Source organism: Balaenoptera physalus (genome assembly GCF_965194825.1).
Source record: "Balaenoptera physalus genome assembly, chromosome: 3".
Lineage (NCBI taxonomy): Eukaryota > Metazoa > Chordata > Mammalia > Artiodactyla > Balaenopteridae > Balaenoptera > Balaenoptera physalus.
Genome location: NC_138890.1, coordinates 99520271 through 99535652, shown reverse-complemented (window position 1 = coordinate 99535652; position 15382 = coordinate 99520271). Strand labels below are relative to the sequence as shown.

Below are 15382 nucleotides of genomic sequence, written 5' to 3'. Positions count from 1 at the left end.
GGCCCTTTTTTCACTGGTGATCTTTACTTTTGTGGTGCAGCTTAGCAGCAAAACAACTTTTCTTACTTAGGATGATGGCTAATCTATATAAAAGAGAAAGACGCTTTTACTCTAAAATTCCAATATGTACTCCATGTGAAGTCATATTCTTTTACAATAAGAATAATCTTTGAGACTGTTTAATTCAGATTTCACACTTTTGACCAAGACCAGAGTTGGAAATTCATGGATTCTGCAACCCAGGACCCACACAGTAGAACAATAGTTTAGTAAATGGTACTTATCCTTGATATGCATGATGCATTCTATTTTATATTCTTCATTTAAAAAACGTCCTGACCGTGAACTACTAAATTGATTTTAAGAGCTCATCATGTATGGATCGTGACCTGTGGTTTGGAAAAAGCTGGATCTATCCTCTCTTTAGCCCAAACAGAATTTATCCTTTATTTTCCCTTTATGCCGTTTATGTTCTGTGTTCATCCAGCTTCATTTTAAATACCACTGTGGTCAGAGCTCACTATATCACAGGGAGCACATTTCATTTTCAACAACTGGACCACAGGTAGACTGTTCTCATTGGGCCACTCAGGTTAATAAGAACACAAGCTTCTGTGCCTCAGTAGAGGCTCGGCCGGAGCCATTGCCTCCGGGGCCCAGCTGTTTCACTGGGAAGAATGTCCTCTCGAGGGCTTTTCTGAAAGCTTTCCTGTGCCGTCTCTAGAACAGTCACATAAAGATCACTTCTTTCTTCTTTCCTGGCTTTCAGCTTCTGTGTGGTGTTACCCATTCTCTTAACTTCCTAATTTCTGAACCAAAACGCGGGTTAGATCTTAAAAGTTCCTCAGTGTCAGTACATAAATTGCACACACTTAATGTTTAACATAAGAAACTTGCTCTAATTTTTAACACCTCAGGATTTTTAAACATAGATTCTAATTCAGTTGATTGTTTAGATTATTAAAAGATGACATGTGCTTCTTATCTAGGCCTGAAATAAGGATATGCCCATCTGAATTGTTTGTTGTAGTCTCTTTTAAAAGGAATGCTTAACCACCTACTTAGTATACCCCCTGATGTGCTTTTAGAAGGGCATGGGGCCAGATGATGCTGTAGAAGCCTTGGCTGGAAGCCTGGGGAAAAAGGAAGCCGGTCCAGAAGTTGGAAAGCCTGTGGAGGATAAAGTCAAGGTAATGGGAGCTCAGATACTTCATAGAAAGGAACTATCGTTGATCGCCCTGACTCCCCAGATAACTCAGTCATTTTTTACAATTTCCTACAACACGTGACCAGCTGTCTTTCTCTGTTACTGTGCATGTCCTGTTTAATAAGCAAACCCTGAGTGAGCATCAGTGTTTAGGTGCAGCAGTGGATGGCTGGCACGCAGGTATCAGAGTTCTGAGTCTCACCTTGTCCACCTGCATTTCCATCGCTGAGAACTCAGGGGAGAAGTGACACTGCCTCGGCCGCTCCTCACGACGGCCCCTTAGCCCAGCAGGCTAAAAGTGGTGCTGTCTGAGCCTGCTAAACCAGGATACAGCGCCAAAGATAGAGTTGCTGTAGGAACCTAACAATGGATTTGCTGACCTCAAATTTAGTCACTCAGGCATCCACTTGATGAGAAAAAGATGTATTAACAATGAAAATGGTTTAATTTTTATTCAGGAGAAAGCCAAAGAAGAAGATCGTGAAAAACTTGGTGAAAAAGAAGAAACAATTCCTCCCGATTATAGATTAGAAGAGGTCAAGGTAAACAGGCTGGCGTCTTTTTCTCATTTATTTTAATTTATACTGAATTTCATATACATGAAGAAGGGACATGCGAACAGACCTGGGATATAAAGATCATGTTTCCTAGTATTTCAACACCAAATAGTATCAGTTCACTAATACCCTGTTTGCACACCAGCTATGAAACTAAAATATTCCCAAGTGGCCTTTTACTCCTCCCTGAGGTGAAAGAAATATAATGTCTTAGCTACCTAATTTTTGCCTGTCTAATAGGTGGTTTGTTAGAGTACCAGAAGCAAAGAAAACTTGGGAAACCTTTATACAGATAGGAAAACCAAAATGAGCAACAATCACTTCCTGAGGAAGGATTTACAAACCTTAAATATAAGTTGACAAATAAGAGAGCCTACTTGACGCTGAATATAGTGAGTGATAAACTGACCCATTTCTTTTATTCTGAACGTAGCTTGTACAGAACAAGTGACAAGGGGGCGACCGCCACTACGTGAATAATGCAGGAAAGTCAAATTGACGCTCCTCGTATTCATGCAGGCGGACCAGTCCATTTATTTGGCAAGGCAGGAACTATAGTGAGCTTTCCCTGATTGAAAGTTTATTATCCTGGATATCTTTAGTCTGCTTCCTTTCTGCGTCTCACAATTCAGTTGAAACCATGGCATTTCTATTCATTTCGGCTTGTTCGTTTGCAAGGTTCTTAGACTCTGTGGACCTTAAGCAGCTGTCACATTTGAAAAAGGCTGGTCAAGTGCCCGTAACTCTCTTCAGAGTAGGAGGTTGGTTACTTTTTCTCTCCTTTTGCTGAATTTTAGTAGCAGTTTTTAAGAATGCAGCTGATTAGCTTTCCTGACCGCTTTATTCTGCGGTAGTTTCATCCTTCTCTGAACTTGTTGATCCCACCCGTTATTACTTACCTGTAGCTTTATAACATTTCCGGGTGCTGGCTTGATCTCTTGTTTAAATCCTATGTTGTTCTTCTTCAGCTCTGCTCCCATCAGGCCCCTTCAGTAGATTCAGCTCCCTGAGGGTAGACCACAGGTTCCCCCTTCCAGACACGGGATGATCTCAGTTTGAGTGTGGAGCAGATGTGCCCTCGTCCCTGCCCCTGTGTGTCACTTGGGAAATGTGCTGCCTTTGCAGCTAAGGGATGGTGGAGAGCAAGCCTCAGGCTCTGTTTCCCTCCTCACTGAACAGTGGTCAGAAGGTACATGTGAACGTGCGGAGGAGGCGGAAAATGGGGGTAAAGGAGTTTATCAAAAGGGAAGGTGGTGATACTCTCAACCATTGCATCTCCTTGAATTTTAACAAAACAAAAAACACCTTGACCAGTTTATCAGAAGAAGTACACAGTTGACCCTGGAGCAACACAGGTTTGAATTGTGTGGGTCCACTTATATTCGGATTTGTTTCAGTAGTAACACTACAGCACTATACCTTCTGCAGTTGGTTGAATCCATGGATGCAGAACCACAGATACAGAGGGCCGAGTATAAATTATACACAGATTTTTGACTGCTTGGGAGATCCATGCCCCTAACCCCCATGTCTTCCAAGGGTTAACTGTGTGTATAAAGAGAGAATCTTGCACTTATTTTTGCGTGTGTAGATACGTGGGATTTACCATTTATTTATAAATCTTCTTTTACTAAAGAGCCCCAAATGCTTTATCGATTTTGTCCTGTTACTCAGAGTCATTTGAAGGTTGGCATCATCTGAGCCTCAGGGTGAGCTCCCTGAGGGCAGGGATTTGTCTGTCCTACTTTCTGTGGTATTCCCGGTGCTTAGTAGAGGGCTTGGCGCAGAGGTAATTCATGCTAGTTGGATGTGCTGCCTGTACAGTTAGGCAGCTTTTTCCAGGCAACTTTTGCAAAGCCCACTCCCCAGGCAGGTGAGGGTCTCACCCCCGTGCTCCCTCAGTGTCCTCTGCACACTGTCACAGCCCCATATGCCACGCACTACAGTAACTGTTCACGTGCTCCACCTACACTAGCGTGGGCTTCTGAGGTTGGCAAGCCACGCTCAGTCCGTTTGCAGCCCCCGTGCCTAGGGAATGCCCGATGTGTGCCAGCTGTTTGTTGACATGAGCTAATCAGAGGATATTTCCTGGTGAGAGAATCTATTTCCTGAAATGATGAATCAAATTTGTAATGTACAGTATCATCAGGTATAACCTGTCGACCTCTTATAATGTTTACAAGGTGCATACTTAGGATACACGTGAGATGACTCAATGCCATGTTTTTGTCCCCCTGCATAGGATAAAGATGGAAAACCACTACTGCCAAAAGAGCCCAAGGAACCACTCCCAGTAAGCAAGCCAGTTTTCTCTGAGTGTATCTCTCTCCTTTGGCCCTGATGATTAATTCGGGGAGGGCATAGCTTTCTGTGGAATGAGTTGATCAGCATATAAACAGTGACAACATTTTGAAGAGGAGACTGATGAGGTGGTGTTTGTTGATACATTTCCTGGTTCTTTGCAGCCCTTGAGTGAAGACTTCCTCCTTGATGCTTTGTCCAAGGAATTCGCCGTTCCCCCAAGCACTTCATCTCTTGTAAGTCTTCTGAGATTCCTGGTTTTATTTCCTTACTTTTAGGGTAGCAGAAATAAATGGAAACTTGTGACTTAGAATCTGATGTGGGAGCTGAGGAAACAATCACAAAATTAATGGCCCTCAACCCACTGTAGCCATAAAAAATGTGTTCCATCATGAAATATTGGTCCGGCACAGTGGATGTTTTCGACAGTGTAACTAATTGAACCAATGAGCTTGCACTCTATCAAAGTATACTATGAAAAGAGAATTTAAAATTGAGTTGTCCAATACATTTGAAAAAATAAAGCATTTTTCAGTATTTTTAGGGACAATTAACCCAACTAAACACCAGGATTTATTAACAGGAATGACAAAAAATACAGTTTTGATTCAGAAAGTGAAGCCACAGGCCAATGGGAAAAAAAATCCAGATATGAACATAAATGACAGATTTAGTGTTTCTTTAAAATGAGAAAAGAAATCATTATTTCAGAAAGATTCTAGAATAATATACCATTTAACATTAAGAAAAAAATGATACAACTGAAACTTCTTCATCCCATATACCAAGTATTAAAGCACTAGTAGCACATAATTTTATACCTAATACATGATCAGAATTTAAAATGTGATAAATCTCTAATTTAGGCAAGCAAGGCCATGGGAGACAGGCATGGCCATTCGTTGCTTGTGGCACTGTGAATTTCTAGCAACTTTGAGAGGGCACTTGGCAGAATATAGCCAGCACCATAAAAAGAGCCACTTCTAGAAATTATTCAGAGCAATTAATTACAAAGAAGAAAGCTGAAAACTCCAAATAACCTAAACGTGCAACAAGAAATGTATAAACTATAAAACTCTAAATCAGTAGCTTATTGACCATTTAGGATAATAAATGGGAATAGGAAATTGTAAAAAATAATGCTATGGAATAGGACGTAGAATAAAAATGGCTCTTAAGATGCTGTGTTGCTATGCTTCCTTTTGGATCAAGAGAAAAACAATCAAAAAGCTATACTGAGAGTTGTATTTAAGAGATGGTATGTGGGCATGATTTGCATACACCATATTACTGGTCAAAATCTTTTTTTGTTTGTTTTCTTACAAAAGCAACTTGAAGATGCTAAACTTTCAGCTGTCATCTCTGAAGTGGCTTCCCAAACCCCAGCTCCAACCACCCACTCTGCAGGTCCACCCCCAGACACTCCGGTAAGCAACAGAGTTTATGAGTACTTTTTTCAGCAGCAACAAAAAGGAGAAAGAAAATAGGACTCCTCCTCAGAATAAATGAAAATCAACAAAATTGTTAGGAAGAACAGGCACCTTCTGTTTCAGAAGAGATAAGACTGGTGAGACAGGGAGATGACAGAGAATATCTAAAATGATTAAATATATAAAACAATGTATGTGAAAGTATTTTACACAGTGAAGGAGCTTAATATTATCGTTGCTTTATTAGAATTGAAGTGTAATAATGTGCATTGTGTATATGTTCAGATTATTAGATTTTTAAAAATTACTTAGCTTTCCTGATAATTGATGTTCTCCTCCTTTATCTTTTTCCTGATCCATGCTATAAATACTACTCATTATTTAACCTCAAGTTTACTTTAAGGAATTGCTCCATGTTTGAGCTTCTCTCTGCCCCCAAAATTCACAAACTCCTCACGGAATAGCATTGTTTTCCTCCCATTCACACCAGTAAAAACTTGTCATTTTCATGCTAGTAATAGAAAAACCTCAGTGTCAATATTGTTTTAATTATTTACATGTTCTGAGGCAAGACTGTGGGACCAAAGCTTTTCCAGACTTCCTTGATTGATTTTCTTTGCAGTACCAAATTATACATTATCCAGGAGACCACGGCACATCAAAAGATAAAGAGATCGCCCTAAACCAGATCCCCATCTCCTTGGTTGAGAAGAAGTGCCTCATTTGCTAGCTGGAGATGAAGTAGCTTTAGTGAAGTTAGCTATGCTTCCTTTCCTTTTGATGAAGCATCAAAGCTTACTTAGTGCTGTACTCTGAGATTCTGAGTGAATTTTCATCCTGTTGGGTTAATGTGGGATCATCTGAGAATATCCAGAGGCACAAATGACAAAGCCCAGACCCAACTGTGAGTAGCACCACCATTAGCTGCTATAATCCTGGGCTCTAATGAAGCACTTAAAACCAGTAAAATGCCCTCTCTCCATTTGTCTATGTGTGTGTCTGTGTATGTACACACACCCGCAATGACAAAAGTCCCTGTGCAACAGAAAGGAAGGCTGCCATTTACACTTCAATTCTTAATACTCAGATTCTAGGGGCCCCTGTGATTGAGGTTATTAATAAACATCCACAATCAAAAGGCTTTTTGCCTTTCACAGGTATGTTTTAGAATGACACCTTTCCCATCACTTTTCCCATCAGAGTTTTTAGTGTTAGTTAATATTTTATTTGAAGATATCATTAAAACTAGGTATAAATCTTTATTTACAGGAATACACTTGGGAATCAGAGTAAACCAAGCTATCATAATTCATGTGACTTTTCTTCGCCGGAACATACTATTACATATATTGAAAGCATCATAAGACATATTTTCTAGAAAGATCAGGCCAGGAACCCCATCTTTTTAGGGAGGGACCTATTTTCTCGGAAGAGAAAGACATCCAGGGGTGGGGCGGGGTAGACAGGTGCAGACAGGTGCTGAGTGAAAGATGAGGGAGAAAGAGCACCAAGCCAGGATCGCCGATCCAGCGCCTCTGCCCACCTGCCCATCTCCCTGGTGACAACCCCATAAGCTTATAGAAGTCTTAGTGGCAGTGTCAGGGCTGCACTCCAACAGGTGACCTGATATGGCTAACCAGTGACTGATTCAGATTTACTTTTTAGCGGAGTGACGACAAAGAACTTGACGATGCCCTGGATCAACTTTCTGACAGTCTCGGGCAAAGACAGCCTGATCCAGATGAGAACAAACCCCTAGAGGATAAAGTCAAGGTAAAAGAAAAAAAAAATCATTAATAAGTGAAAATTGAAAGTTTTTATAGCACAGAATACCCTACCCTCCACACAAAGGGGAAAATCCACTCTGACTTTGCCTGGAGTCAGTGAATGGTTGGATAACTTCAGCCTAATTTTTTCCTACTCCGAGGTCTATGTGGTGTCTCTTTCCTCTCTGAGGTCTGTGCTATGGCCCAGATTCAGGCAAACGTCCTGTTTGTGAGGCTAGACTTTGTGATGATGGAAAAGCACAGCCCTGCTTTGTTAATTTTATTCTCTTCCCACATTTTTTCTTGGTTGTATCTGGCAGTAAGTTTATCATATATATCTGATGCACACATGTGCATTTTTTAGGTTCACAAGTTGTGTAAATGTAGTGGCAGAGGCTTCCCTAGCAGTCGTCCCTGCTATCGAAACTAACTGCATTGGACCAGGAGTTCAGCACCACAAAGGTGTTCCCAAGGCACAGACTCTTAACGCTATATATCTTGTACAACATGTAGAAGTACTTATTTATACTTAATGTTCAGTACTTAACAGTCCATTTAGCTTGGAACTAGAAAGGTAACGTCCCACACAAATCTATGTCTCAAAGACAGGGCATTTCAAAGAATCCTTAGGTCTCGATTCAACCATTGTCATAGGAATAGCGAGGTGAACTTAACCTGTATTTGAAAAATGAAATTATAATGATGCAGAAAAATAAAATCTGTACCCCACCCCTGGGGTGGGGGCTGTTCCTGAATCCAGGACCGAGAGACCAGCCACGCCCACTGAGGCACGGATGCTGGGACGTGGGTACCGCTTACTCAACAGCACGTCCCTTCAGATTTGCTCCTGTCCTGGTCCTTCAGGGCTCCTTATAAAGTGTCAAAGTTGTAAATAGTACCTCTTAAGTGCCAAGGTACAGCAACTCGATTTTTTTATTTAAAAAGTGAAACAGTGAAAGATATTTCATAACCTTGGGTTTTTATCTCCTTCCATGATTTCTGAAGATAATTATTTAATCATTTATTTATTTCCATTTAAAATACAGGTAGAAAATTCACAGGTGTGGATTGACAAACAGAAGCACTGGGTTTACTTGTTTCCATCAACTGAAAGTCTGTTGACATTGTTGTTCTCTCGCTTACAAATTTAAAAGAGACCCTATTTTTTTGCCTCAGAAAAGTCCAGTAAATGCTGAATGCTGCATTTTAGAATGTACTCTCTAAGTGAAGGCAGAACTGAATCATAATTATATATGTTCAATGTTTACAGGAAAAAGTGAAAGCTGAACACAGAGACAAGCTGGGAGAAAGGGATGACACCATCCCACCTCAATATCAGCATCTCTTGGATGATGACAAGGAGGTAAATGAGGGCAATGTCTAGGTTGGATGGATATATGCTCCAAAGCGTTTGAGATTCAAACCTCACTTGAAATGAATAGAAGGTACACTGTAACAATAGCATAAAAATGTAACATGACTGATGCTTTTAATCTGTCCCCACTGAGCAGGCTGTCTAGAATTCTGTTTAATATTTATTTGAGCCAGTATTGTTGGATGTTTACTGTGCTGGGCACTGTGGCATAGAGAGTTGAATAATGTTCACTCACTCACTGATGCTTAACAGTGATTCTGTGGCATGTACATATATGAATTCTCCTTGCAAGAAAAGGCTATAAAAAGAATGATATTTGTAATCTTGACTGAAGCAGAGCTTCTCTCTCTGGTGAAGGAGAACAGAAAAAGAGCTAGTATCGGAGTAATTCACAGGGCAAATACGACCCCTCCAAGACCTGCTGTCTCTCTTTCAGAGACACCTGAAACAACACCACCTGTACTGTTGAGAGTGAAGACAAGACAGGCAAAACCATATTCCCAATCAATCACAAGTCCTATTTCTCTATCTAAATGCACTCTGTCAAGAAGTCTCTGTCTTTGTCTCTAACATGGAAGCCAGTTTCTCTTAGGTCAACCTGGTCTGTACCCTACCCTTTCCTATTTGGCTCTTAGTTGCAAGTCCATTAGATGTTAAATAACCCTTTCCAGGTCTGTTCATCCAATAAAAATAAGGAAGTGTAAATTACATCTTTCTCTTTCTGTACTGATGCATGTGAGGGGTTTGATGACTGTGGTTTATAGAATATTATCAGCTGCAGTGTCTTCTGTTACAGGAATCAATTCTCCTTGCTTGTGTCGAGTATTCACAATAGCAGCTGTGCATCCTGCTAGAATCCGCCCTGCTTTGATAGTCCCATGTGACTCTGCTGTATTCTCTAGGAAATGTATTATTTAGTATCCTTGCCTTTGCAGATGGTAAAAATCCCTGATGAGTTGTCCTTGTAATCCTCACTGAAAAAATCTATCTATCTGTAGACCATTCCTTCTGGAGTGTAATAAGCTATAGTAGATAAGCATATAGTAAATTAGTAAATAAGACATCAAAACACAAGTTACTTTTTGTAACATTTTAACTAGAACTATACAATGACAAAGTTGCTAACATAGTGTTTCTTTCACTTCCAGGAACAGACTCACCCTTGCATTTTCTCCAAAGACTATTGAAATAGTTACAGGCTAGTCGTTAAGCAAAGCTGGTGAAGAAATAATAGGGACACAGGTTTATCAGTTATGCAAATCTATACAGTCGTCCCTTGGTGTCCATGGGGCATTAGTTCCAGGACCCCCAGATACCAATGTCTGAGGATGCTCAAGTCCCTTATATAAAATGGCATAGTATTTCCACGTAACCCTACACACATTCTCCTCTATACTTTAAATCATCTCTAGATTACTTAGAATACCTAATACAATGTAAGTGCCCTGTAAGTAGTTGCCAGCATGTGGCAAATTCAAATTTTGCTTTTTGGAACTGTCTAGAATTTTATTTCCCTAAATATTTTCAATCTGCCAGTTGGTTGAATCTGCCAATGCAGAACCCACAGATGCGGGGGGCTGACTGACTGAACTCCATTGCAAGTCACTCGATAAGAGATTATATAAATACTGACAACACCTAAGTAAACCTTTACAAAAATTTGTTTAACCAATAGTCTGCTTTGTTTCTAAGGGCAAATCAGCAACGCCACCTACAAAGAAACCCGAGGCATCAAAGGTAAATACCGTAGCTGCGTATTTCCATTAAAAAGATTTTTTTTAAACTCTAGCTGTGACTTTTACATTTTAGAAATCTGAAATTCACTGAATGCCTACCTTGTGCTTGGTGTGATGCCAAGGCATGTGTGTATTAGTGTATTATTTCTGTCTTCCCAAGAGCCATTCAAGCTAGGCAGTTCCATTTTCCAGGTTAGAAAATCGAAGTTCAGAGAATACTAAGCAACGTGTATAAAACAGTAGAAGAAAATAGAGCTGTCAAGATTTTCCTGTTTTAATATCTCTTTTGTAATACACTAGTCTGTTAGGAAAAGAATGTCAGCAAGGTTTTATATTAAACAAACATATTTTCAGGGATGTGGGGAAATGTCCTACGTAGCATCTTTGCCTTGTGCTTCTTCCCTGATGGTTATTTCTGTTAAAATCTCAGAAACCTGCAGATGCCCAAGACCCCATTGATGTCCTCTCAGGGGACTTTGACAGCGGTCCCTCAACTACAGAAACCTCAGAGAACACAGCAAAGGTACTGTGCTTTTCCATATTGACTTTCTTTGAATGTCTGTGTACACACACACACACATATGTATATAATATATATATATAATTTTATACTGTAAAATAAACTGATTAATGCCATCAAGAACTTGAAAAGAAAAAAATTCTATAATTCTGCTACTCCACAAACACTATTATTTGGTATATTTCTTACCTTTTTCCATTTGTATATTTCACACAGTTGTACTTATTGTCCACATATAATACATTGCTTAACATAATTTCATAAATGTTTTCCATGTTGCTTTATAATCTCAATAGCTACCATTTTTGATTGCCACACTATATTGTTGTACAACAGTAATGCTTTATCTGTGTTCATTTAAAATGAGAGCAGTCCCTCACTATATACCGTGCCCCTTGCCCTCTGGGGCTTCCTCCCCTTTTCTGCCCAGAGCAGCTGGCTGACCCTCCTACTCACCTCTCAAACGTCAGCTTCTCCTGGAAGACTTCCCTGTCTGCCTCTCCCTTCGCAGATCAGGGATGTCGCCTATGTGCCCTCTCTGCACTGTGGGTTACCTGTCACATGTGCATCGCACCACTGAGCTGCATGCTGTATACAGCAGTGATGTGTCTGGTACCTCTGCTCAGCATTAGCAAAATGCCTGGTACATAGCAGGTGCTTAAAACGTGATCAAAAGCAAATGAAAAAAATGTGTAATCCATCAAATAGAGGGAAAAGTGAAATGAGTGCCCTTCATTGTTATTTCAGAAGAATTAAAATTGCACATCTCTTTGCTATTGTTTTGGCTGTTATTAAACATATCTCCCAATCAATCAATCAATCACTGAATTGTCAGTCTTCCCCATCTTGGGTGATTTAATTTCGAGACCACACCAGCATCCTATTTCTCACTCCTGGAACTTCATAAATAATGCCTTTCTGGTGAATGGACTTTATTTTTGTATGTGACTTGCCCCAGCTCTCTCTGGTTGTTACATTCTCTTCCATAACACTGAAAACAGTGTCCTGTTGGCACATAAAAACCAATCCTGAGAGAAACAAGCTCTGTTTTGGTGAGCAAAATACAGTCCGGGTGAACCAGGCATCATGGAAATTGGCAGAGCATCAGTGTGACTCACCTTTTCCTCATTTTTATCCTTTTTACCCCCTACCTTGAACACCTCTGTGCACTTTCACTGTTGTTCGAAAAATCATGACTAAAATACTCAATTTTCCATTATTTAATTAAATTGGAGAGTCCAGGCTACTAAAAAGAATAGTCTGGATTGATTTGATTGCAGCAGCAGTTAATTGCTAGATGGAGTGTTGATAGCAAGAGCCTCATTACATTTCCTTTGCTTTAGGACAAAGACAAGAAGACTGCTTCCAGCTCCAAAGCACCCAAGAATGGGGGTAAAGCAAAGGATTCTGCAAAGGTAAACTGAAGAGTAAACAGACTACAAATTAGCTTGGCAATTACATCGAGTGGTGTATCCCTAGTCACTTAGTTTCTGATTGTGATCTATTTAGAATAAGATAATTTTTAAACACTATCTATGCCCTAGCATGTCTTGGTAAAGAAATTGAAGTTTTAGAGACATTTATTTTTTAAAGTAACTGATACTTTAGAAATCTGAGTGAACATTCTTAACACAATTGAAGTTTCCTACATTCCTAGCCCTTGTCACACAAAGTCCCACTGTCAGCTGTGCTAGTCTAGAATGAGTGCAGGCCCTCTCCCCTTCATCAGACCCCACAAACCTCATGCTCTCTTGTAGCTACTTTCCCTCAATGTATGCAGATAGCCTTGCCTTCTACTTCAAGAGAAAATTGAGGCTGCCTTGCAGAAAATAACCAAGATCCCCTTCCTACCTGCCTCCCAACAAACCCTCTCCCCTCTTGCCCTGCAGCCCCTTCTTTCTCTCAGGGGGTCAATAACTCTCTCCGGTATCTTTGTCTCAATTCTTTTCCCTTGTAGTAAAAACATATTCGAATTCTTTCGTAACTTCAAAACCCTATTTCCCTCCATCCCTTCACCTCCTCGAAAGATTTGTCTCTATGACCCTGCTTCCTCTTCTTGAGCTCTGCCCGAGAACGGCAGTGACATGCTGGTTGCTGTATCGTTGGTACCTTATCAATCCTTAGTTTACGTGATCTCTCGGGTATGCTCTTGGGCATCAGAGTTGATGCTGTAATGCACTGAGACTTCGGGGAATGTTGGGGTGGGTGAATCTATTTTATACCTTCAGCTCTCCAAAACCCAGACTGCCACTTCCTACTCCACATTTCCACTTGGATAAACATTGACAGTACAGACCCATATACTATATTCCATCAAATCTAAATCACCATCAGTCATATATCATTAAGAAAAAATAACAACTTGATTATGATGTCATTCATCGTAACAACCAGCAAATTAAGACATGTTAAAATATGTGTGTGTGTGTGGCAAGGGAGGTGACACCACCAGGGAATGTGGTTTATAGGAATCTTGGAACATGGAAGTAGTGTATGAAATTGAGAAGATCTTACAGTTTCTGTGATTCAATCTACTCACATTAAATACTAGTAGTCTTTCCTCCCAGGTGGTATCTAATTTTTCATGTTGCTCTAGAAAGCAAAACTAAGACTAATGAGTAGAAGTTATAGGGTCTGCTTTCTTAGAGTTGGGCATTAATTCAGCACAACACTTGGAAGTTTCCTATTATTAAAATTACTCAAACTGTGGCCAGGGAAGGAATGGAAATTGGATTAGAAAACTTCTAAGTCCCCTCCAATTCTAAAAACATAGGATTCAAATGGTTATGACAATGATCCCAAGTATAATGAGAAATAAAAGGTACAGGTTTAAAAACAATAGTCCAGCTGAATCAAAACTCTTAAAAAACAAGATAGATAGTGAGTTCCAGTTCAAGATGGTGATGTAAAGAAGATCCTCAACTCACCTTGTCCCATGGAAACACCAGATCTACAACTGCATATGTGACGATTTCCTCTAGGAAAAAAAACCCCCAAATTATCTGTGTGACTCCTATTTATCTGGCAAATGAGAGAAGGCTGGCATCAAAGAGGGTAGGAGAGGCTGGGACACAGTCTCAACATAAACTCCACCCCAACACAGCAACTGACCGTCAGGAGTGAACTCAAAACTCAGAGCTTCTCCCTGCAGATCAAAAAAATTGAAGCCCACATCAGCACCCAACCTTAAAGACCCCCTGAGAAATGAGCCCCCAAAACATCTAGCTTTGAAAGCCAACGGAGCTTGTGTCCAGAAGACCCACAAGGCTATAGCAAACTGAGAAACAGTTCTTAAAGGGCTTGTGAGCTCTGACTCATCTGCCCACCCCAAAGCAATCAGAGATACAGTTCTTGGCCAGCCACCATCCCCAGAGTACTGCACAGACAGCAGACTAAAACATACCCCCAGTCTTTCTGTGTAAGAGGCCTACTTGCTTGTCCTGGAGCTTTGGCCTGAGGGGCAGGCTTCCGGTTTGGCACACATCTAGACACCTACAGATGTGCTCTTAGGAAATGTAAGCTGGTGCTCACCATCTTTGTGCTGTTTCTCCACCTCACTCCAGGTCACCAGCATCTCCCAGAAAGGGGGCTTATACACTCATCTAGAGGCCCAATTTTTGTAACTGCCACCCAAGGGACACTTGCTGATCCCCTGGCTCTGGTAGCCAGCAGGACTTATGCTTGTGGTCCATCCTACAAGACTATATATATTTGTATATTTTAAAACCTGCTACCTGAGGGACTGTCTTCCATTCAGCCTGAATTTAGGTGCTGAGATTCTCCCCTTTGGGACACTGACAGATCTTAGCAAACCCTCAACTACTGTGAACCACTGAAAATAAAATAGGCTGCTTGAACACTTACAATGTTTTGAGAGACGATCAAGAGTTAGGGCAGGGTTTAACAGTAAGGTTCATCTCCTACATGAGGCCATTCCTTTAAGACTGGGAGAGGTGGTTGTTTTATCTAATGCACAGAAACCAACACAGAGAGTCAAGGAAAATGAAACAGAGGAGTATGTTCCAAACAATTAAAACCTCATGATAAAAATCTTAATGAAGTGATTTACCTGATGAGTTCAAAATAAGTCATAAATTTGCTCACCAAACTTGGGGGAGGAATGGATGAACGCAGTGAGAACTTCAACAAAGAGATAAGAAAAATACAAGAAAGTAACAAATAGAAGCCACAGAGCTGAAAAATACAATAACTGAACTGAAAAACACACTAGAGGGGTTTAACAGCAGTCTAGAAGAAGCAGAAGAAAGGATCAGTGAACTCAAAGACAAAGCAATGGGATTCACCCAATCAAAGCAGCAAAAAGAAAAAAAATGAAAAAAAAAAAATAAAGATAGCTGAAAGGACTTACTTATGGGACAACATCACACAAACCAACACAGACAACCATTTGCATTACAGGAGTCCCAGAAGGAGAAGTGAGAGAGAAAGGGACAAAGAACTTATTTGAAGAAATAATGGCTAAAACTTTC

The 15382-nt window shown here is 40.4% G+C and overlaps 1 protein-coding gene across 13 annotated transcripts in view; it reads left to right on the top strand.

Annotated features, from left to right (window-relative positions):
* The window catches only part of CAST (calpastatin), a 117000-nt gene that overhangs the window by 94602 nt on the left and 7016 nt on the right, over positions 1–15382 (top strand). For 12 of the 13 annotated variants that reach the window (XM_082458093.1, XM_082458086.1, XM_082458094.1 and 9 more), the window contains 10 exons: positions 1089–1190; positions 1666–1749; positions 4007–4057; positions 4230–4301; positions 5394–5492; positions 7161–7268; positions 8532–8624; positions 10329–10373; positions 10803–10895; positions 12236–12307. In XM_082458093.1, coding sequence (XP_082314219.1) covers positions 1089–1190; positions 1666–1749; positions 4007–4057; positions 4230–4301; positions 5394–5492; positions 7161–7268; positions 8532–8624; positions 10329–10373; positions 10803–10895; positions 12236–12307 — 819 coding nt within the window. The remainder of the gene's footprint in view (positions 1–1088; positions 1191–1665; positions 1750–4006; positions 4058–4229; positions 4302–5393; positions 5493–7160; positions 7269–8531; positions 8625–10328; positions 10374–10802; positions 10896–12235; positions 12308–15382) is intronic. The other variant, XM_082458087.1, reaches the window with a different exon arrangement.